Here is a 22,945-nt window from a genome sequence, read left to right as displayed (position 1 = left end):
CACTGTATATCTTCGTTTACGAAAAATTCGCTTACAATGACACGCTTGTATTATAGCATCTGACGTCCTCTACGGCACGACGCATCCGTTATCGCCTCGATTCTGTGACGCGGAAGCACGCGGAGTGCATGACTCTCAAACTGCATCACGTAAGCTATACAAATGGAAGACAAGAAGATGTGCTCGGCCTGCTCAGAAACGACGACAGGCGCGCGCTGGCATCCCACGTCGATGTAAGTAACGTCGTGAATACACATATAGTAAAACAAAAATAAGAAACTTGCCACGGAAAGAGCATGGGACGAGGAAGGGGTTCCCCCGAGATGAAATGGTGAGAGAGCGTGGGTCGTTCGTCGCACCCCCTCGCTACTCCTCACCCTTTGACTCGAGATACTTGCGGCGAGCCACGGCGTCCCCAACGCGGCAGTGGAGCGCTCGGCGTTTTCTTTGCGAGAGCAGCGGGAGCAAGCCGGAGAAGCGGCGGACCCTCGGCGCTCCTCTCTCGGCGAGCCTCGCGCTGGTGGTTCTCGCTAGGCAAGCAAACGTCGTCGTCGACGACGTCGCAAGCGCCCTCCAGCGATCGCCGCCAAGGGTGCACGCATCTCCTGCGGCAGCGAGCAGCCGCCCCTTCTGTTTGGAAGTCGTGCGCCTCCACAGGTGGCCCGGTGCGAGTGAGTGAGCAGCGCCGAGAGCGCGCGCGCAGCCGCCGCTACCGCTGCTGTTTGGCCGATGGATTCGTCAGCGGCGCTGGCCGCAGGGGAGAAAAAGGTTGGCGCGGCGCCTGCCGGACCACGGCGACTACTACGACGGCGGCGACGACTACTAAGCGCTTAGCGCCGCGGGAGGGCTCGCACCGACCCGACGGAGAATAGGCTCGGCCCCCGTGCGGCGGTGTCCGCTGGGTGGTCCGTGACGGACGGCGTTGGTTGCGCCTGCTGCGTTAAGACATCTCCGACGTCCAACTTGGCTCGCTTACCCTTCTTTCGCCATCGTCTCGCCTCCCCCACCCCCGACTCGCCGCCCCCTAGCAAGAAAAGACAGCGGCGATCGAAACGTCTTGCGAATCGTTCCGCGCGCCGCCTTCCTCAGGCTCCTCCCGTGAATTGTGTTTTGTTTAGTTGTTCGCTTCCATTTTCACTGACGCCCGCTCTTATAGCTTACATCCGCATCCCTCCTCCGAAGCTTTTATTTCGGAGCGACTTGGAGGAGTGTTGTGTGTTCTCGTCAGCGTGCGTGCAGGTCGCGCCGGGAGTTCGACACCGGTGACTCGCGGGAGCGGATGCCCAGTAAGACCGATACACGAGACCCGAGCAGCGTCCCTCTCTCTTCTCTTCTTTTCCTGTTCATTCCCATCGGCGACATCGAGCGCGACGCGTTGCCTCGTCGTCTTTCTTTCTTTTTTCCCACGAAGCGATCACCGACTGTCTCCTAAACGTCACGTTGGAGTATAGCGTTCCTGCAGCACCACAGCCCAGCCGGCGCCACCGCCCACGACACATTTCCCGCATCCCCTTTTCTCGCGTGCCTGCGTGCTACACGTTTATGCCCGAGCGGGGCATTATTTTTCGTCCCAGCTTTTGTCTTCCCGCGAGAAGATGGCACCGCTCCGCGTCGTGAGTTGTGGCCGGCGGCAAATTTAGCGTCGACCACAAAAAACGCCCGACCGCCCGTCCGTCCGTTGTCGACGTCTTCTTCTTCATCTGGTAGCCGCCTCGCGCGACGCCCGGGTGTCGCACGCGCTCTGAACAGGAAGCGGTGGTTGCGCGGCGCCCCGACCGTCGTAAAAGCGACGCAAGTGGTGGACTGCTGCGAGCTTCTGCACATTGCGAAAGGACTTCTCGCCGGCTGACGTCATCGAACCCTCGAAAAGCTCCGCTGGGGGCTCCCCATCATAGCGGCGCGAACTTGAAGAACGGAAGCCATGGGCGGAGCCACGTGTTTCAGGTAAAACCACGAGTTTTTCATTCATTCGTCGCTTCAGCGCGCGTGAGGAGTGTGAATGTCATTTTCGTCTTCTTCTTTCCCTTTGCCCGCGAGGACTTTCTTTTCTCATTTTTAATAACTAGACTGCAACTTCGCCATTTCGATCAGGGCCCGTATTGACAATAACGTCTTACGCTAAAAATTTTCGTTAGAGAATATTTGAGCCAGTCACGGTGCGGGACGTATCATTAGTGAAGCCAGCCGACCGATGGGAAAACGCGCTTACGAAAGATAAATTTTGTCAATTCGGCCCCTGATCCCAGAGAAATGAAAATTACAGTGGGCGCAAAGCCTTTCGTTCGTGAGCGCAACTTTACGTTCGTACTGATAATTTGACAGAGACACTGAAATATGCCTAACAATGCAAGGAGTTGCGACAAAACGACAGAACGGGACCCGCATTGATAAAAAAAAGTTCTTACGCTAAAATTTCTTTTTCGTAACAACCAATATCATCCAATCCTGAGGCCGAGTTCATGAAATAATTGTTTGTTCACGAATGCTCTGTTGACATTGGTCGGTTGCCCTCGCCGACGAACTGTCTAGCACCAGGATTGGCTAAAAAAACTTATACTCTCGCGAACAACAGTAGAGTAAAGAGACATTTGTGAATACGGGCGCTGATGGTGAAACCAGCCGGCCTGTAGAAAGCCGCGCTTATACGAACGAAGATCTTAGTTAACTCGGCTCCTCTCATTTATGAGCGCCGACTTACAACTCCTTACGCTTGTCGCTCGTCAACCCATATTTTACATTTGTGTATACAAGTGTGCGGCTGCGTACGTGTCTACGTTACTGTCAAGTTCGCGCTCTAATTTATTGTATTTCTCAGACGGGCAGATGACGCAAAGTGATGTTGAAAGTAACGCGAGCTAAGTAATGCGTATACTCTTGGGTTACGAGCTGAAGGTACGGGACTGAGAAAGGAAGGAACGGACAAGGCGAACGCGAGAGTTACTTTGCAAGCTAAGCGGTGCTCTCGTTTATGTCTCGTTCAAATTACGAAAAAAAAAAAACGCAAATTTTGGTAATTGTTGTCATGTCGCTATCTCAATATCAAAAGACCGCAGTAATGTTGGTACATGCGTTTTCAACGCTGCACCTCCAATTTCGTTATATGCGAAACGTTGAATTTATTTTCGCCAACAGCTTTCTTCGAAGTCTTTAAATAGGCTCGCGCTTCCTCAGCTATTTAAACTTAACCCCAATCTGTACTTCTTCAAACAGTGTCTACCTAATCGCCCAACGCAAGCCCTAATTGCACTGTTCGTAGTTTTATTGTTTTGTTAGCAGCGAACTATTCACTCTGGTCACCCGCTTTCTCGTTGTTTTCTTGACTTCGGCTCTAATTTGTTATTCGTGATTGTTTGTGTTCTGCTTTTTATAACCTCTTCACTAAGTGGCAATCGAAACCCCGACATACACTGACAGGAAGCCTCCTTTTCGGCACAGATGCCTCCTACTAAAATATATAGCGATACATAACACGTACAGTCCTCCGTGTATTGCCCTGTACGCATTTACTGAAACAAGAATGCCGCACACTCCTGGGACGCGGTTTTCTAATCCCAACGGGCAAACTGCGCGTTTAACATATTCTGTTAATCGTTTTGTGACGTTCAGGAATTCAGCGGAACGAAACAGAAATTGCGAAATGTTCTACAATTTTTTTTCCACGCGGACACTGGATGTAATGGTTATGAGGGCATTACGCATGCAGCCTCTTGAATCTGTAAACCTCGCTGCGAATGGCATACGTCGGGTGGGGTGGTATTTCCCTCAAGTAAATGTGTTTCACGCCACACTTGCCGAATCGATTCGACACGTCCACACGAGCAGAAGCATTTTCATTTTAGCGGCTAGCACGTGCTCGTTCCCGGCCGCAGTTTGGATTGCACAATGGCCTATGGTGTACTGGGAGCGTACGTGAGCACTGGAGCCAGTTGCACCTCTTCTTCGGTTCTCGTGGCCGTTCAAGAACACTGTTGCTCTTGTTTCCTTCTCATCTTCCTCCTCCTATTCGTAGGGTGGCGAGCAATTAGTCAGGGTCATGAATTACGGTTAATAACAGCTATTTATCCGGGCTTAAACGTCGCGCGAGAAGGCGTGGGCGAGACCGGTCCACGACGCGATCAAGCACGTTTCGTGAGCGCCGTTACACAAGATGATTTATGCAGATTACACCAGCGTCGTCGCTGCTCCTCTAGTTTGCTTTCTTTTTTTTTCCTTTCTTTCTTAAGTATCTCACTTGTTCGCTGTGTAGCTACGGGTATTGAGTGGAAGCATGCTCCGCGCGTTAAGACACAACACAGAATGAAGAAAGAAAAAAGGGAATAAAATAATCCTCGGTATAGTACGTGCTGCACCAAGTGTGCGCAAGCGATGTGACTGTAGAGGAGCGAATCGAAATGTTAGATATGTTATAGAAAACAGTGCCAGCCAATGACAGAAAAGCACCTACCAACGAAAACCTTTGTGAATTCACAGCGGTTACGCCGCTCTCGCCAAGGCACCTACGCCGGAATTCTGTGAAACAACACATTTCAGCCAATCGTGAAGCTCGACTTAATCAGTGGAGCCAGCCGACCAATGGTAAACGTCAGTTACGAACGAACAGCTTTGTCGACCCCTGATATAAAGCCCAACTAACATAGTCGGCGTAATTCCAAGAACCTGTCATTGACCCAAAGCCGTAAGAAATTAACGCAGGAGAAGTAGCAGTATATACGTTCATTTGTATACGTAACATCCAGTTGGAGACACGGAAGTCACAAAAAAATAGCGCCATCTGACGAAAAGCAGGGGCATGTGACTTATTTGATACATTCTACCTGAACTGCTTGCGAACTCAAGCCACGTGTGCTCATGCATAGGCGTGCGCAGGGTTCCCCTTCAGGGAAGGTGAAGGTTCGTCGCAGCGCCCCCCCCCCCTAATTATGTCAATGTATGGCGTTGAGATTGCGCCCCCCCCCCCCTAGTCGCTGTGCACACCCTTCCTATTATGTCAATGTGTGGGGTTGACTTTGCGCCCCCCCTCTTAGGTGAACGCCCCCCCCCCCCCTTTGCGCACGCCTATGTGCTTAGGTGTTTGAGCCTATCCTGGTCCCTTAGTATTACGCTTGTGCCAGTGGCAAGGCAGGAATTCTTTTCGGGGGGGGGGAGGGTGCGCACCCCCCCCCCCTGGATACGCAACTGGCTTCTGCTTCTGCAGTACAGCCTCACTAGGGCACCGTCGGCTATAATTTACTGTGTAGCCACCCAGAGATTACCACTGCCTAGCTTTATCATTCCTTCTGGCTCAGTGTCCCGTCGTGCAGACCATCGCAAAAGGCGCGCCGCTATGTACGCCATGGTTAACTTAGATGAACCGTGCAGTAAAAAAAAAAAAAAGATATTCTCGGGATACTCAGAAGCCACCATGTTAATCTCGACACCACCACCCCCTGTGCATCGGCGACCCAGTTACCCGCGACCAGGACTGCTCTATAACCTTGAGAATAAGTAGTCTTCGCGGCGCAAAGCTGATGGAACTGAAAACGTACGGCGCCGAATAATAATGATTCTTACCTGTCGCGCGCATACACGAATTCCGCTTTCCCAGCATGGCTAAGATTCCTCAACCATGATGCATGGGATGTGACCATTGGTATCTGCACTACATGTGTAATGACAACTGGAAGAATAGGGCACCTCGATACATTTATTTTCTTCATCATATGACGTGTAATTCCAACCACGTTGAGAAAGTTAAGCTGCAGTGAAGATTTAAATGGGGCGCTAAAGTTCCGTTAATCCTATAGTGCTCCAACTTGCGCCTTTCAAATTTCTGTAACTTTCTTATACTCGTGGGGTTCAAGATTTAACTGGATATTCTTAAGGGTCTCACAGGTAGCTATAATTCTAGCTGCGCTCATCAACTGCTAAATTTTGTACACCTCGCCTTCTACTACGTACCCGTAAAGATTGCTCTGTTGAAGAATACCGAGCAGGCGGAGCCGGGCCGCGCGCCGTACACCAGCGGCGAGCGCTCAACAGCGGACGCTGTAAAAACTTATTTACGGAAGTATTCGCAGCAAGATTCAATATCAAAAGCGCAGACCAATGAAAAGACCAAACATGTTTGTATAATAGACCAACGGTCTTAAAAAGCGCAGGGATGCGTGTTCCGCAAAACAAACCGTGTATGTCCATAGTTATGAATGACGGCAAAGAGCAACGGCAAAGAGCAGCAAAGAGGTTGGCTAGTTTGTGGGGCTTAATGTCCCAAGTCTACGAGAGACGCCCCAGTGGAGGGCTCCGGGTAATTTTGAGCACGTGTGGTTCTTTCTGACTTCGCACAGTACACGGGCCTTTAGCATTTCGCCTCCATCGAAATGCGACCACCGCGGCCGGAATCAAACCCGCGTCTTTCGGGTCAGCTGCCGAGCACTGCAACCGCGTGAGCCACCGTGGCGGCAACGGCAAAGAGTTCAGTGTGAATAATGTAACACTGCCAGATGAAACATCTGTCGGAAGGTCCAAACTTGCAAGAGAAGCTATGCATGACCGCGCTATGGTCACGTAAATTACAGGGTTATCCGGCGAGTGCGTTCTACTCTCTCTCATATTTGTGGCGGCATTATTCGTGCAGCGCATACCTAAATTCAGCCCCAGCTTGTTCATAATATGCGTAATATGGGCTTTGCAGAAGACTCGTATATTGGGTTTTGCGCGTGTACCGCCCCGCTCATTGTACACCACTATAGTCTTCATGTTAAATCCAAACAATAAAGAGGTACAAGAAACAATAGAGGCTGGAAGTAATATCTGGGGTTTAACGTCCCAAAACCACGATATGATTATGAGAGACGCCGTAGTGGAGGGCTCCGGAAATTTCGACCACCTGGGGTTGTTTAACGTGCACCTAAATCTAAGTACACGGGCCTCAAACATTTTCGCCTCCATCGAAAATGCAGCCGCCGCGGCCGGGATTCGATCCCGCGACCTTCGGGTCAGCAGTCGAGCGCCATAACCACTAGACCACCGTGGCGGGGTCAGAGGCTGGAAGTGATGAGAAGTCGTTGAACAAGCACTTGTATAGATAGATAGATAGATAGATAGATAGATAGATAGATAGATAGATAGATAGATAGATAGATAGATAGATAGATAGATAGATAGATAGATAGATAGATAGATAGATAGATAGATAGATAGATAGATAGATAGATAGATAGATAGATAGATAGATAGATAGATAGATAGATAGATAGATAGATAGATAGATAGATAGATAGATAGATAGATAGATAGATAGATAGATAGATAGATAGATAGATAGATAGATAGATAGATAGATAGATAGATAGATAGATAGATAGATAGATAGATAGATAGATAGATAGATAGAAGCTGTGTCGCACTCCTGTCTTAGAGAGTTGTGTACGTGCAGCGCCTAGCTTCCGGGCTGACTGTCTAACCGCGTGTCTGCAAGCGGCACGCGCTCAGCACGCGCTGCGTCGCTTCCCCGTTCGCCAGGGCCACACGGAGTCGATAATGAGGCGCTTCCCTGTTTCGCCCGTCGTCTACGAGTAGACGCCGTGAGAGCAGCGTGTCCCAAGGGCCGAGCGTGCGCTGTAGCTCGTCGCATGCGTGCAGTGAGCAAAGCGCGCTTCTGCTGCGACGTGCAGCTTCCGCAGAACGGACTCACTCGCGGCTGTCACTCAATTAGCCCGAGCATTCATCAGCGAGGACTTGGCCGTGGCTGCAGGTCGCCCGCTCCAGAGCGCGCACGGCTCTCGATTGTCGGGCCAAGTGAGAAGGGGGCCGAGGAGAAGGGGGAGGGGGACCTATCTGTCATCGCCGCCGGCCCCGGGCGCGCAGATTTACGGCCGACCACACGTGGAGATACGTGCACGACGAGCGTGATCACCGCTTTAATATTTTATTTCTATATTCTCCCTCACTCCCCCTCTATGTCTCTTGCCTTCTTATTTCCACGTGAATCTATATTCATTCCATATACCGTATTTGCACTCGTACTACCAGAATCAGCTACGTATGACCGATCAATCTTGTGTAAATAATAATTATCGGAGTTATCGGAGAAATAATAACTGCAGACGCATTAGCGGAGGGGTCCGGAAATTTCGACCGCATGGGGTTGTTTGACGTGCACCTAAATCTAACCACACGGGCCTCTAGCATTTTGCGCCTCCATCGAAATGTGGCCGCCGCGGCCGGGATTCAATCTTGCGACTTTAAGAGTCCGCATGCACGCACCGTAATCACTATAGTCAACCGCGGTGGATGGTCACGCTTGGAGGTACGCGCACGGCGACCGTGCTGTATATTCATATATTTAGAGCGCAGCTCTCAGGCGCCCGCTCCTGCGTCGAGCGGTGTCGCCATTGGCGTCGCAGGAGTCGGTGTAACCGATAGAGTGAAAGAGGACGAAAGAGAGCGAACGAGGTGTCTGTCGATGCCACGAACCGCTGAACCTGGCTTTCCTCCTCCATCACACGCGCTGGCCCCACGGTCGGAGCTTGTGCGTATGCAGGTCTGGCACGTGCACTGCGGCTGGCTTCACTTGTCCTAACGGGGCTGTCGGCATTTCGCTTGATTCGCGACGCCTGCAATGCGCAGAGTGGTGTGCGTAGCACTCGAGCGCTGGCAGTTTATGTGGCAATATGTAACGAATGTTACATTGCTATAACTGCGGATAGCCGAAACTACAAACACAGTTGGCGTTGCCCATACACGAAGCTGCGCTCAGAATTCGCGCTAGAGAGTATCATAATCGTCGGTGAATTTTTTTTTTTTTTCACTTTTCTCTGTCATAGCTGCGACTTAATAGATTGACTTATTTTAGTGGACCCCATACAAGCTCTATGGGGCGCAAATCATCGGGCGAACAAAATAACGCGAGAAGAGTACAAAAGAAAGTCTTCTTACATAATATAATAATTCTGCGGGTTTAACTTCCCAAAACCACGATATGAATATGAGAGACGCATTAGCGGAGGGGTCCGCAAATTTCGACCACCTGGTGTCCTTTAACGTGCACCTATATCTAAGCACACGTACCTCGAGCATTTCGCCTTCATCGATATGCGGCCGCCGCGGCCGGGGTTCGAACCCGTGACTATCGAGTGAGCAGTCGAGCACCATAATGGCAAGACCACCGTGGTGGGCAGAGAGTAATCATACAGCCATTTAAATGCTATTTACGGTGTATACATGTACATCATTGAAATGTAGTACTCCTTAGAGAGTACTATATACGCACTATGTGGCACTTCCTTTGTACGTTGCAGAACACTAGAGTAGCGTACAAGGTGAAATTATTTGTCGGAAATTGATTTATGTCTGTAGATGACAAGGTGGTATGTACTTGAAATCAATTATCGGTTGTTGCTCCGGCTCGATATGTCTGTTTCGTGTCCTTCGCGGTGGCAGGCTATGCGCGAAAAGATACGACATTTCCGCGCACACGGCGACGCCTTTCGCGGCGTCTCTTTTTCATGGAAAACAGCGCGTGCGCGTTTTATGCACGCGTGGAAGTGCTACCACGTGATCACTTTCCCCGTTTATGGCCCCGCGTTCGAGCGTGGAAACAACCGCGCCGCACTTACGGATCTCTGGCCGTTCGGTGCAGCGAATACACACTCGTGGCGCGCGCACACACACACACACACACACACACACACACACACACACACACACACACACACACACATATATATATATATATATATATATATATATATATATATATATATATATATATATATATATATATATATATATATATATATATATATATATATGCGGAGGGTATTCGATGCGGCCACGCCAGCGCAAATAAATGTGTTTGCTTCGTCACTTTTTTTCCTCTTGTGCGTAAAGTGCAACAGATGGCGAGGAGCTTAAATATTCTTTTCGTATGTTAAAACCTCTCGCGAGCTGTTTCTCCGGCTTCATCTGTTTTCTTTATTGCTTTTTTTTTCTTCCTTACCCGAAGTCGTGTTCAATCCCAAGGCAGTCGTGCTACTCGCCTTATTCCGTAAGGTACACCAGCTTGCTCTCTTCGGTTAAGAAACACTTGTTTGGTCGGAACAAGCTGCTGGCAGTAAAATGTAGTACTTCCTCCGCTTTAAAAAGTTTTAAACTGTATACTGCAGGGGCGCACGCGATATTTCACGCGAAAGGGCGCTTGTAGTTTTGAAAGTGGGTGCAGATATTATAAAGAAGCTCCGGAGACATCTTGCCATACGTCAGAAGAAAAAAAAAAGGATAGCGATGGCCGAAAGGCTTTTATGAACGGACGCTGAATACTCGCCTCTATATATAGACGCGCCCAACGCGTGTTGCGTGAAATCGCAGCATCATCAAGGGGCGTGCGTGGCGCAGGCGTTGCGCGTCGTCGTGGAGTGGTATATTCGCACGCACAGGTCGTCGCTTAGCGGCTTTTGCATGCTTCGTAAGTGCTCGGATAAAGAAGGCTGACTTTGGGAAGATTAAGTGTTGCTTTGTTCGGGTAAAAGTAAACCGAAGTGCGTTTAATGACGTACAAATAAAGTAAGCAAGGCCGTGCGTGTAAAGGTGCGCTGATCATCAACACCGATGGTTTTAGCGCAATTTCTGCACACAACCTCGCAAACATCTGTACGATTGCCTCGCGATATTGCCGTTGTCTTAGAGAAGCTGTGCAATTTGTTGCATGAGCTTTTCTTAGGAACTCTCTATTAATATGTTTTCATTTCCAACGCGAAAATATGTCGCTAATTCACGAATTCGACTACGTTCAACGAGTTACCGTAGTCTGACTTCCGTTTATCTCGGTGCAGTATTATTAACGAAAAAAAAATGGCTTTGTGTACAAAAGGCGTCTTTTTATCCCTTTTATGAAGAAAAAAATTTAACTTTCAGCCAAGCTATAGCTTGCCCACAGGAAATCTGTCAAACGGGAGAAATGGATTAGTACACGGAACGCAACCTAACGCTGCGCAGTGCGTATATCGTAACGTTAATCACAGCCCACATTTGCCAGTGAAATTTGCTACAAAAATCTGACTATACTTCAGATTGTCATTGACATGTTTAAAGTTCTTGCGGGAAATTACGAGTCCGTGTTATTTTAGTAATGAAATTCTAATGTTCACTGGTACATATACACACACGCACATACATACATACATACATACATACATACATACATACATACATACATACATACATACATACATACATACATACATACATACATACATACATACATACATACATACATACATACATACATACATACATACATACATACATACATACATACATACATACGATAGCGCGTGTTTACTTTGGAGCTGCGGGTGAAAAGTGTCTCGCTGACAAGTGTGCAAAATGCGTCCGGCGTGTGGCCTCAGCTACAAAGGGCTGGCAATCAGTAGCCTCGCGTCAAGCCTGCTCGGCGTGCGGCGAGGAAGAAAGAATGACTTGTGGCCCTCTCGGACACGTATCGTGGGCTGCAGCCACTGAGCCGGCAGCAGCGCCGACCACAGTGGATCAAGCCTTCCGAAAGGGGCTGGGTCACGCGCCTGTCGTTCTGTAATTGCCTCACGACGCCCACGTAAAGAGCGTGACGGGATTGGCCCCCTTGTTCCGGCTTGGGGAATTGAGACGGCGGCAGCGGTGGGGGCAGCCGCGCGCGCACCTGTCCTGAAACACCGCTGTGGGCTTTTCGAGATTACCCGGTAGAGTTTCGGCGTCTTCATTTTCAATATCGCTTCGCGCGCAAGACCTTCGACGTAGCTCGTATTTGGCCAAAAGCCTCTATAGCTTTAGTTGTGCGAACACAGCGGGGGGCACGCCGGATGCGTGTGCCCGAAGGATTTTGGTTATTGGCCAGAAAGCCAGGCTGCAGGTTCGGATACGCTGACAGAACTGCCAAATCCTGCAGTGGACGCATTAGTCTCGGCCGTGGAAGCCGCGTTTCTCTGGCAGACAGTGACTGACGACTCTGTGAGACTATGGGATACTTATACCGGCTCCTTCGTTCTTAGAGAACTGTCGAACGGCACCGGCCCTGCGTCACTTATTAACCAACTATTGCCTCCAAGGGAGGGTGACCTTTGCACTGTCCGCCCCAGGATCATGCACGTGAGTGGGATCGCTTGATGTGCACCTCGAGGATGTGCGGATAAGCACAAGGCTAGAAAAAAAAACGATAATAAAGAACATTCCGTCAATAGTAGAATTCAAGTCGACGGAAGTGTTCGTTGAATAGGAAATGTTTTGTTATTTATTACGTCAGGGCGTCGACAGCCTAATCTACTGGGACTTCCTAGTGGAAGGAAACGAGTACTTGCGATCACGTTCATGCGCCAATAAAAACCTATATAATAATAATAATAATAATAATAATAATAATAATAATAATAATAATAATAATAATAATAATAATAATAATAATAATAATAATAATATCTGGGGTTTAACGTCCCAAAACCACGATATGGTCATGAGAGACGCCGTAGTGGAGGGCTCCGGAAATTTCGACCACCTGGGGTTCTTTATTGTGCACCTAAATCTAAGTACACGGGCCTCAAACATTTTCACCTCCATCGAAAATGCAGCCGCCGCGGCCGGGATTCGATCCCGCGGTCTTCGGGAAGTGCGCCAGGGAGGTCTTGCGTTGAAGCCCAGTGCTTCCCACATTTCCTTACAAACAAACAGCTTCGTCAATTCAGCCCCTGTGGTTTGGAAACGTTCTGTTCAGTAATGTAGACAACAACTCATATGCATTCAAATATACTGACTCGACAGCATTGCACGCATTCCACAAAATCTCACTCAAGGAGATGAAAACTACAAGGTTTGTTCTTACTTGGGGTGTTATGTGACTGGCTATGTGGTTCATGGGTGCGCCTGTCACTGTAAAATGGTGTTGCTGAAGCTGTCAGCGCCAGGTCGACTAAATTTTATATTTTGCCCTTCAGGTGCGAATTTTGACTGCCTGTCTATTAATCTGCCAAATTTACGCTTTGTTCCAGGGCACTCAATATTCTACTGCAAAAAAAAAAAAGTATACTAACTTATTGATTTGGGCATCGCTCAATGATTATTGGATACCTACTTATCCTAAAGTCAGTCATGTTTTATTTTTGCATAAAAAGAATCAAATCTCAGGCGCGAAGTACATGCACAATTTGCTATTGGCTATATAGTATTCCCATATTGAGCGAACAGAAATAATACTCTCGACTTTGTTCCCGTGGCATGTCGAACGACTCGTCGAACATGGTAGTGCCTTCAACAATGTGATCGCCTACAGCAATAGGCAGCACATTAAAGTTAAAAGAGACATTGAATATGCATGAAGATGAATCCGTCCAAAGCTCAATGTATCTTCTTTGGCCACTAGTCGAGACAACGGGCAAAGACAGTTCGCGTCCACAGATGTAGACACAGCGCCTGAAGGGGTTGTGGGAGGTCTGATTGTTGCCAAGGTCACTCAGCACAGTAAACTGTCAACATTCTATACAAGGTCACTTTCATGGCGTCCGGATGTTATAACTTTCGCCCTTGTGTACGTTTCGTCCTGTTTAGTCTGCCACTCTAATTACATTCGATGAAGACCTTGAGCTTAACTTCATCTGTCTCACTAAGCAGTCAACTACGAACCCACTCGGAAATTGTTTTTCAAGCACTTCCCCCGTACCTCGCCAAACATTATTGAGTGTGACGCTTCGGAACTCAACCACTGTGTTTTGCAGATGCGACTTTTGACAAGCGCTGCGATGATGCTCCTGCGTCTTATGAGTTGGAGGTCACATGTCGAACCCCTTGTCACGGTGTCAACCATTCCGACGGATTAAAAGAAAAATAAACGACCGCTCGTTAACCGCTCGTTACACTACCGGTTCTCCTTAGAGCGCCATGTATGGTTGTAATTGATTTAAGGTATCTTGCGTCTAAAGGTCTGTGTTCAGTGCTGCTTATACGAAACAGTAACATCAATTAGGTCATCTCGATCCTCACACATTCCTACCCCTAAGAACAAAGGTCTTGTGAGTTCGCGCTCGTTTAAATGGTCTACTGCACACCGGTTTTCTCTCTGACAACTTCGTTATGTGCGCTTAAGAAAATGAAGAAAAACTTGTAACTACTCTTCCTATATTCCTTCACTTTCCGGACGCCTCCCCGGTTTTTGTAACGGATCTGTCTAGTCCCATAACCCATCGAAGGTCGAAGCAGCAGGGAAGCGCTACGCTTGACTTTCATCCAAGGGCCAAGGCAATGCATGCGGAGTCGTGGACAAGGCGACAGTGTAGCCAGCGCGAGTCGCCTAGCTGTCTGTGTGCAGTCGAGCGTGAACGGGTGTGACGCGGCGCGTGCCTTAACGACGCGAGAGGTAAAGTTATGGGTGGTTCGGAACGCCTTTCGGAACTGCCAGTGCTTAATGGAAAGTTCCTCCTCGGAATACGTTGGTTTAGAGGAGGTCTTCCTTTATTGCTGGACTTCTTCTTCTTCTTCTTCTTCTTCTTCTTCTTCTTCTTGCACGCCTTGTTGATGTATGGCTGTCGCATAAAGCAAACGTTGCCGCCAACCGCGGGCGGGTCCACGAAAGAACCGTGCACTGTCGTGCATTTGCTTCTTTTAACGTTGTCTGTCGCCGCGGCGGTACAGTGGTTAGGGCGCTGGACTGCTGACCCGAAGGTTACGGGTTCGATCCCGATCGCGGCGGTCGTTTTTTGACAGAGATGAAATACTAGAGGACCGTGTACTGCGCGACGCCAGTGCACGTTAAAGAACATCAGATGGTCGAAATTTCCGCAGCCCTCGGCGTCTCTCATAACCATATCATGGTATTGGCACGTAAAACTCCAGATATTATTTTAACGTTGTCTCGCGGCTGTGCAGTCCGCCTGTGAAGAAATAATTTCATGTTTGAAAAAAAGCGCGAAAAAAAAAAACTGTCCCTGCTAGTTCAACTGTCCCAACTGACCCAGCTGTCCGTGCTAGTTCAACAAATAAATGATAAGTCCAATTCCGGGCTCTTAACTTTGTCCGTTGTGTTCAATGACACGACGGCGCATATCGAGACGGCGTAATCTCACGTACCAATATCGATTGCATGATGACGAGACTGGCGGGAGGGAGAGAGACGACCAGCATTGTAATATATACACGTGGCATGCGAGAGTTGTTAAGTAGGTTTCAGAAACTGTGTTGCAAGAAAATGTATCCGGGCTTAAAGGACAAGTTTCCATGATACAGTGGCACGGCCTGACAACAAGATCATAAAGAGTGGGTGTGGGCCAATGAACGTATTACGCTGGAGGTTCCATTGGACGTAAGGATGAATGGATGCGAGGGACACATGCGAGCATTCGAGGTAACGGGCGCATTTGTGGACGTGTCGCCTGTTTTGAAATTACGACAGCGCAGCGATAAGAATTAACACGGAAGAGCCCACTCTTCATTTTCTTCACGCAACTAAACAACACCCTCCGCCACCGCTTACTATCTTGTCATTGGATGCCCTACCCTTGGCTTACAAGTACAACATTATCCCGCTAATTTACTTTATGCTTACTAACACTGCTCGAGAGAGTCAGCCTTTATTACTAGGTCCCGTGGCGTCGAACATCTTTGAGCGTGGCTGTTCAACTCTTGTTCCTTTGCGGTATCGAACATGTGCGTTTGATGCGTAAAAGGATTGCATGCGGGATCGGTGTGTTACCGCTTTTGTTGCAAATCAAGAATACAAAGTTTTAGAATAGAGTTCGCAACGTTAGCGTTCGTTAAGTACGACACGCTATTTTCGCAACTTAACGGGGGTGAGTATGACGCATGCGCAGTGGCGACAAACACTAACGCAGAGATTTGCGTACCCTATTCTATAAACTGTCTAATGTGGGACCTCCGTGGTATAGAAGGCACTCTGGCGTCATGTAGGAGAGGAGGACGGTTTTTGTTGCTTTAAACGTGGCGGAGGAGGAAGTCTGTAAGGTGTTGTCAGTACTAAAGGGCGCCCTCTTCGTGACCGATAAGTGGGTTAAAGCCCCACGATTCGCTCCGCTTACTATACGTATTGAACTCAAGTTTCGTGTGATGCAGGCGCGCTTGCCTCTTCTAGCGAGCTCGTGACGCACAAAGATGCGCCATCGGCGCTGAGCGGGCTAAAGCGTACGAGAAGGGGTTCCTAAATGCGTCGGTGGTTCGATGCTCCGGCGTGGCTTGTTAAAGGAGGCAGCCAAGTGGTTCAGCTGATGGATGGACGGACAGGCGCAAAAACATGCCGCCGTCGTGTCGGCATGCATGCAACGCGGCTGTTCAACCGGGGCCTTCGAGAGCGCGCACCTTTCGCCTCCTCCCGCGCGGAGCTATGCGGTGGCGTGTGTAGACACACAAACACGCCGTGTTTGATACGGACCCCGTGTGCGCGGGAGCGCCTGCGTGGATCCCGAAATAGAACGCGTCGATCAGGCCCGCGCATCTATAGGTCTACGCCATCAGGCTGTCTCGCCTCCTTTCCCCTTTTTTTGTTTTTAATTACCTGGCTAAAAAACAGCATGATTAATGTTTTAAGCTCTTACTATTGCTAATGTAGCCCTCAAGGCCGGATTCACTATACAGTTTAGACGCTCAGCAGGATGTTCTCTTTATTTAATTTTTTTTATAGAGAAGTCAATGAAGTGGGTGGCTTCGAACATCTTTTGAAAACCCTGCCAACGTTTGGTTTCGAGAAACCGAGAGAACAGTTAATAACTTAAAAGGGACAGAATTGCCACGTGCGTGTACGGAACAACTGCTGCTCCGAAGAACCTAGAATGCTTCTGCATCAAACAAATCTTATAGAAGCGTGGCGGCGGACATACGCAACCCGAGCACAGTTTCTGGAGTGTATCAATCACCGGCCCAGGTTTCTATAGGCTAATCCGGCCCCCCTAGAAAAACACGGAAGAAGAAGGCTCTTCTCATAAAATTCTCATACTGGAATCTGCCAATCACAACGCATTTAGCCTGAGTCATCAAAAAAGAATCCGTGTGGACGTGTGGACGGCGTAGCCGAGGACATAAAATCGTTCCCGGAACTAGTGAATACCTCTACAACTGTGAACGCCAAGATGAATCAGTGCCTCCGTGGTTGAGCTAATGAACTCTAACCGCGGGTCTCGTTCCATAACGAGGAGGCCGCATGCATTTCCTTTAGAGCTATAGGAGAGTGTTTCGTAACAGTCCTCTAAGTATACACGGTCCCTTTCAGAGCGCGCTGATTGGAGCGAGCTCGAGAGTTGGCTCACCGGCACCAGCCATCACCGTCAATCACCACCAATCGTCATATTCAGTCACCACGCACTGAAAGAGACACTCCGCACATTGTTCTCATACCTACGGGATACTACTCCATGTTCCATGAACACCCGCGTTCCTGTATTTGGACGCGCTTCATAGAACACTTGGCGACCACTATAGTTTGGAGCGCCTTTACCTCAGCGTTCCTCTCAGACTCAGTGTTGGTACGGGGAATTAAGCATCAATTAATTAATCGATAATCAATCTGTCAAATAATTTCGGACTAGCAGCTCTGCCAGACTTACGAGCGTTCCTATAGACACAGGCACTTGGCAGACTCCAGGACAGCAGCGGTATTCGGTCTGCTTTTGTCAGAAGTTCGCATGAACGGCAGGTGTGGAGGGTAAACACGTAGGTATTTCAGTTAGATATATGCAACCACTCCTATTTTGTTTTGGATGCAGGAGATGGCGATATTGTGGAGTACGGGAGCTAAAACAGCAACCCCAGAGCCATTTCAGCGAGAAACTTAAGTCTACCACGTGCTTGTGATACTGCGGTGATCCGCTGTTCTACACCTATCGCGATGTCGTTAAGGATAACGAGATGCACTACGAAAACTTGCTCGTCAGGCGTCTCGCAGCTCCTCGCCTTTTGTTTTGCGGCGGGAAACGTCAGCTGTGTGCTTTCGTCGTTATTTTTAGCGACACGGGGGCCAGTGTCTTGGAAAGAAAAATATGCCCATACCATCTGCCCTGTCGGTCGTGTCTCTAGAGCTCGCCCGCACGCGCTGCCGTGTCCTTCGGAATTTCCGCTCCTTCGTCAGCTCGGACGGGCGCTCCCGTTTTTGACGTGCGAGTCCCAAGCGGGCTGCGGCGGCGCAGCATACAGCGCGTTGTACGATGACGCGCACCGATATAGAGCGGCCCATCATCTATAGATAGGGACCACGTACGTCCGACGCGCAGCAACTCGCGCGCGGGCTCCGCCGACGGATGGTCGTGCTCACGGCGCTCATTAAAAAGGCTTTCACTGCGAGGAACGCACGCGAGACTTCAAGAAAAATATGGGGAAAAAGAAAGGAAAAATGCTCGCGAAGGTTCTCAAAATAAACGCCTTCTTTCACGCTGCCCGTAAACAAGCGGCGGCTACCGCGCCTCCCCTTCCGGAGTTGCCAGCGATGAGTGCTCGTGCCGAACGCGCGCGTTGGGCGGCCTTGGTCGTTCAAGCCGGCCACGCTCGGACTAAACCAAGACAACGCACAGTCACGCACCGCATGCCGACCCGAAAGTCGTCCATGCGACATCTCAGGGTTGTCCCCGCAACGTCCAGACCATGATCAAGAACAGTACCCTAAGGATGGCAGGCCTATCGACAAATCGTATAACTGCTTAGCACCCTCCGATAAGAATTCAATTTACATTCCTTCCCCCTATATTAGGACAAACGCTGCGAGGTAGCTTCGCCTCCTGGCACGTGTACTCTTGTCCGCAGCGTGAATTAAGTCCACTTATAAAATGCACCAGACTGTGTGAACTTAGCTGCAACTGCTAGCTCTTGGAGACTGGAACAATATAGGGCATCGCTCATGTGTTTGCTGTAGTTAGAATAATAGTTTCCAAAAGCTGTCCATGTAAACTAAGTGACATAAGGACAGATACAATTTTCACTGGCGCGCAGGTTACAATAGCCAAAACGCGGGCTCACATATAACATAAGGAAGCATACGTAAGTACAAAAATGGTGCTGTAAAAAAAAAAAAGAAAGAACAGCGCGTATGTAAGGAATAATTAATAATCACAGCCACTAGTTTCAGTGTTCGAACCACAAGAAGAGATTAAGATTTCTAATTATCACCTGACCTTTGAATACTGCTCAATACAGTGGCCACCACGTCGTGCGTAGAAACCGAAAGTTTCGACTCAACGCCTTCCTCCTCGCTGCAAGGCTCGACGTCACGCAAGCGTTTTAACCTTCTGAACTGAAACGTAGGTCGCTGTGAAAAATCGTAGCTTCGCACGCGGTTGAATGCGATGGAGCAGTTGCTCGCTGTTTTTACTTCAGTTTTTTTTTTTTGTGTGTGTGGGCCAAGGACCAGCGGTGTGCTCCTTTTTCCGCCGTTTGTGGGAAGTGCCGATGCCACCGCAACGCCCTTTATTTTTCTTTATCTGATTTACCGCTGTGTACTGGCCTTTTAAGAAAATAACTGCACCGCTCTCGCTAAGCATATAAATGTTTGAACGCTTCGCTTCGCTGACAAAACCTTCAGTGGACCAATAAGCGTGCTGTTAAATTTTAGCTTGCGTTGGGTGGCTTCATTCAAATTTGGTAGCTCAACCTGGCAGCATCGTGAAGGTGTCAAGGCACGCTGTCGGAGTACGCAGTTTGCCATCAAGAGCGGGACACATGCGCATGTTTATATCGGGTTGGCTTTCATGCACCGATCATCATCAGCCTGACTACGCCCACTGCAGGGCAAAGGCTTCTCCCATGTTTCTCCAATTAACCCGCGGTCCTGTGCTTGCTGCGACCACGTTATCACCGCAAACTTCTTGATCTCATCTGTCCTCCTAACTTTCTTGTCTTCTCTTGGAATCCACTCTCTTACTCTTCATTACCAGCGGTTATCCTCCTTTCGCGCTACATGCCCATTCCTTCCTGATTTCGGCTAAGATGTCCGTAACACCCGTTTGTTCCCTGACCCGCTCCTCTGCGGTTACACACACGTCAAATGCCTTTTACATTTAATCGGGCACGTTACGGCCGTTATCTATAGGGTAAACGAGGCGTAACGTTTTCCACCTCTTCTCGCAGGTGGTTGATCCTCCTCGGCCTCTGCTGGAAGGCGTCGACGCTGTCCCCCGAGGTTGGGCAAACTCCGGTAAGCAAATTTGCATTCGCCTACGCACGCTAACAGTGACACGTATGGGTTCCTGGCCTTCAAAGCGGGCGCCGACTCGTATACGTGACCTGAAACTTGCCCGAATCGAACGCACCGCGTTGTGTGCATACATATTGCACTTTTCTATCGCTTTTGTTCCCACACACTATTTCTCTTTTTTTTGTTTTTCCTTTTTTTTGCGTATTCTCGTGTAAAGAAACAAAGGCGCGCACACGAAAGGCCGCCACTGGCTTTTTTCTTCTGTTGTCATAATGAAGTTCATGAATTTCATGAAGGATTCTATTCCATCTTCAATTGCCCTGAGTAAATTGCACGTTCTGCATATGCGTGTCGGTTTTCTTCACGCGTTGTAGGCGATTGAGATCGCAGAGTTCAAGTACAAAGCGACTTGCTGGTACTGTGTGTCTTGGTGCTAACAATGCTCAGAAGGTATGTTTACGAAAGGAATATGGTATAAGCATAACCTGCGGATAGATAAATTAGGTTCTGTTTATTCTGAAGCCGCATGGCCGCACCGCACATAGCGAATGGCTTTCCGCCCCTGCCTCACTATGAGCAGCCAATGAGAGATGGACAAGAGGCCAAGAGACAGACTATCCGCCCGGTGCGGGGCGGCAGTGCGGCTTGTGGATAAATATTGTCACGTGGTGGTGACGTCGGCGAACACAGCAGTCGGCGTTTGTAGGACGAAACTGTTTATTTGGCCGAACTTGTGGCCGGAAAATGAGAACTAGAACTACAGCAATGCACGCTGTACAATGATAGCGGCGAACAGGGCGTCGTCCGTCGATCAACTGACAAGCGGTGAAGCGCGTCGGCATTTAAACATGTGCCGTCGAATATTCCAGCGTTATCGCTGGCTGTCGTGCAAATTCTAGAATAAGCTCGAGTGTGCGCGTCTTGCGCGCAATCTTAACAAAACGATCTACAATGATCGCGAAGGTTCTCGAACAACGAGGCGCGGTTCGCGCTGAGCGTTGCTGACAGTCTTTGTGGCCGAAAACCGAATACAGCAAAAGTGATAAAGAAACGCACGTGGCAATATGCCCTTAAGGACTGCAGGAGATGCTATACATTTGTTGAATTCCAGTGAGACTGCTGAGGGGTTTTTTATCGTAACATTTTTTTTTTTGGGGGGGGGGGGGGAGTATTTCTGTGTGGGTCCCAGCTTTTCGTTTCATGAAGACTAACGGGAATGATAACATATACATGTACTTATGTTTCATTCCTAACTTGAGGTAAGTTAAGTACAAAAGTCCTCGCAGTAATTGTTAACTTATAGTTATGCAAGTTGAGTTCAACATGATAGCCGAGCTACAATCCTACGAGAACGGGGGTAAACGTATACATACGCGTTTCTCGTGGGCCGCGCGACAGCTGCAGAGAAAATTAAAGCTTCTTATACAGTTTCGCTAGAGGTGGCAGTCGAATGTCGTCCGAAAGCTCTTCCTGGCCACCATGATCGTCGCTTGGCGTCGTCATGCGTTTAGTTACGCCTTCTCGAGTTTCCAGCAGTCGAAGTGCACAGAAGGAGAAGAGAGAGCCGCCGCATGTGCCCACATCGGAGTGCTGCGAATTCCCGTAGAGACTCGGGCACTCACGGTCTCGTGTTCTCGACTGTTGGAGGTCTCGTTCCGGGGTCCGCAGATGTCGGCCTCCCGTCGCATACACCACAGTCACGCGCGCATCTGGTTCGCCTAAATACTCGGGGTCATTAACGGGACACCACGTCGCCGTATACCTCGTCGTTCTTATCGTATCTCGCGTTTCGCTCTGTCTACATCCCTATACACAATATCTTTCGTTTGCTACATCTCGTGTCAATGATTTTTTTTTTTAATACGGAGCATCCTTTGCCTAAGTGTCCACCTAGTTCTTCTGATCCACTCGTGTCGTGTCGAGCAGCGAAACACCTGTGATGCGGGAAAGCGCTTGAGTATGCACGCTATTTAAAAAAAAAAAAGAAGTTGAAGAAGAAGAAACTGCAACAACCGATAGTGTTCGGGAAGCGCAGCTGAAAAAAGAAAACCGAGCGCTTTAGTGGACGAATCGTCCGCTCAACTAAACTCTAAAACAACCTGAAGAAACAACCTAAAACAACCCGTTACGTATCGTCTCCAACGTCACAAAACGCACGATTCATCCTGGTAAAGCTGTCTCGCTCGAATGTCGTCATAGCATATGTGGTATAATTTGAGTCATCTCCCATTGCGACTACAAGCTGTCGTATCAGCGTTTCTATCTTCGCTTCCAACCAAACTAGCATGTAAGTCTGATAAACACCTCTACGAAATTTTCCGCACTGCATGACAACTCCCCAATAGGAAGTTCCTGTGTGAATATTTGTTTGTTTCCGCACGGTGTGTGAATGGCTAACACATGTCTCTTTCCTTGCTGTATCGAGGGGGCTAGCCCTCGGCAAAGGGGAGTCGGAAGACAGCAAGATGAGGGCGTCAGCCGGGGAGAAGACAAGAGTTACATTTCTCGCCTGCCCCTCATTGCGACCGCGGAGGAGTTGTACGACTCTTCGCCGGACGTCCTCAATCGAATGAATGAAGTGCGCCGGTCGCTTTCTGGAAGCCACTGAGACTTGCCGAATCAGCCGGCTCTTCCAACATCCGCCTCCCACCCCCATACGACCCCTTGTCGTCTTCGCAAGGAACGCGAAACTTGCCATCGCGTGCACTTTTTGCCAATTGATTCTAATTTGTATATGGCGCGAATTCGCGAGAATGCATTGTAATAAAGAAAGTCGTACTAGGAAAATTAATCAAATCGGCG

The 22,945-nt window shown here is 49.0% G+C and overlaps 1 protein-coding gene across 1 annotated transcript in view; it reads left to right on the top strand.

Annotated features, from left to right (window-relative positions):
* The first annotated feature begins 708 nt into the window (after nucleotides 1-708).
* LOC119387244 (papilin) overlaps nucleotides 709-22,945 on the top strand; it is a 49,087-nt gene continuing 26,850 nt past the window's right edge. Inside the window, exons 1-2 of the mRNA XM_037654577.2 lie at nucleotides 709-1,944; nucleotides 20,077-20,143. Of these exons, the coding sequence (XP_037510505.1) occupies nucleotides 1,922-1,944; nucleotides 20,077-20,143 (90 nt within the window). The 5' untranslated portion in view covers nucleotides 709-1,921. The remainder of the gene's footprint in view (nucleotides 1,945-20,076; nucleotides 20,144-22,945) is intronic.

Source organism: Rhipicephalus sanguineus, chromosome 3, assembly GCF_013339695.2.
Source record: "Rhipicephalus sanguineus isolate Rsan-2018 chromosome 3, BIME_Rsan_1.4, whole genome shotgun sequence".
NCBI lineage: Eukaryota > Metazoa > Arthropoda > Arachnida > Ixodida > Ixodidae > Rhipicephalus > Rhipicephalus sanguineus.
This window is presented reverse-complemented; position numbering and strand designations above follow the sequence as displayed.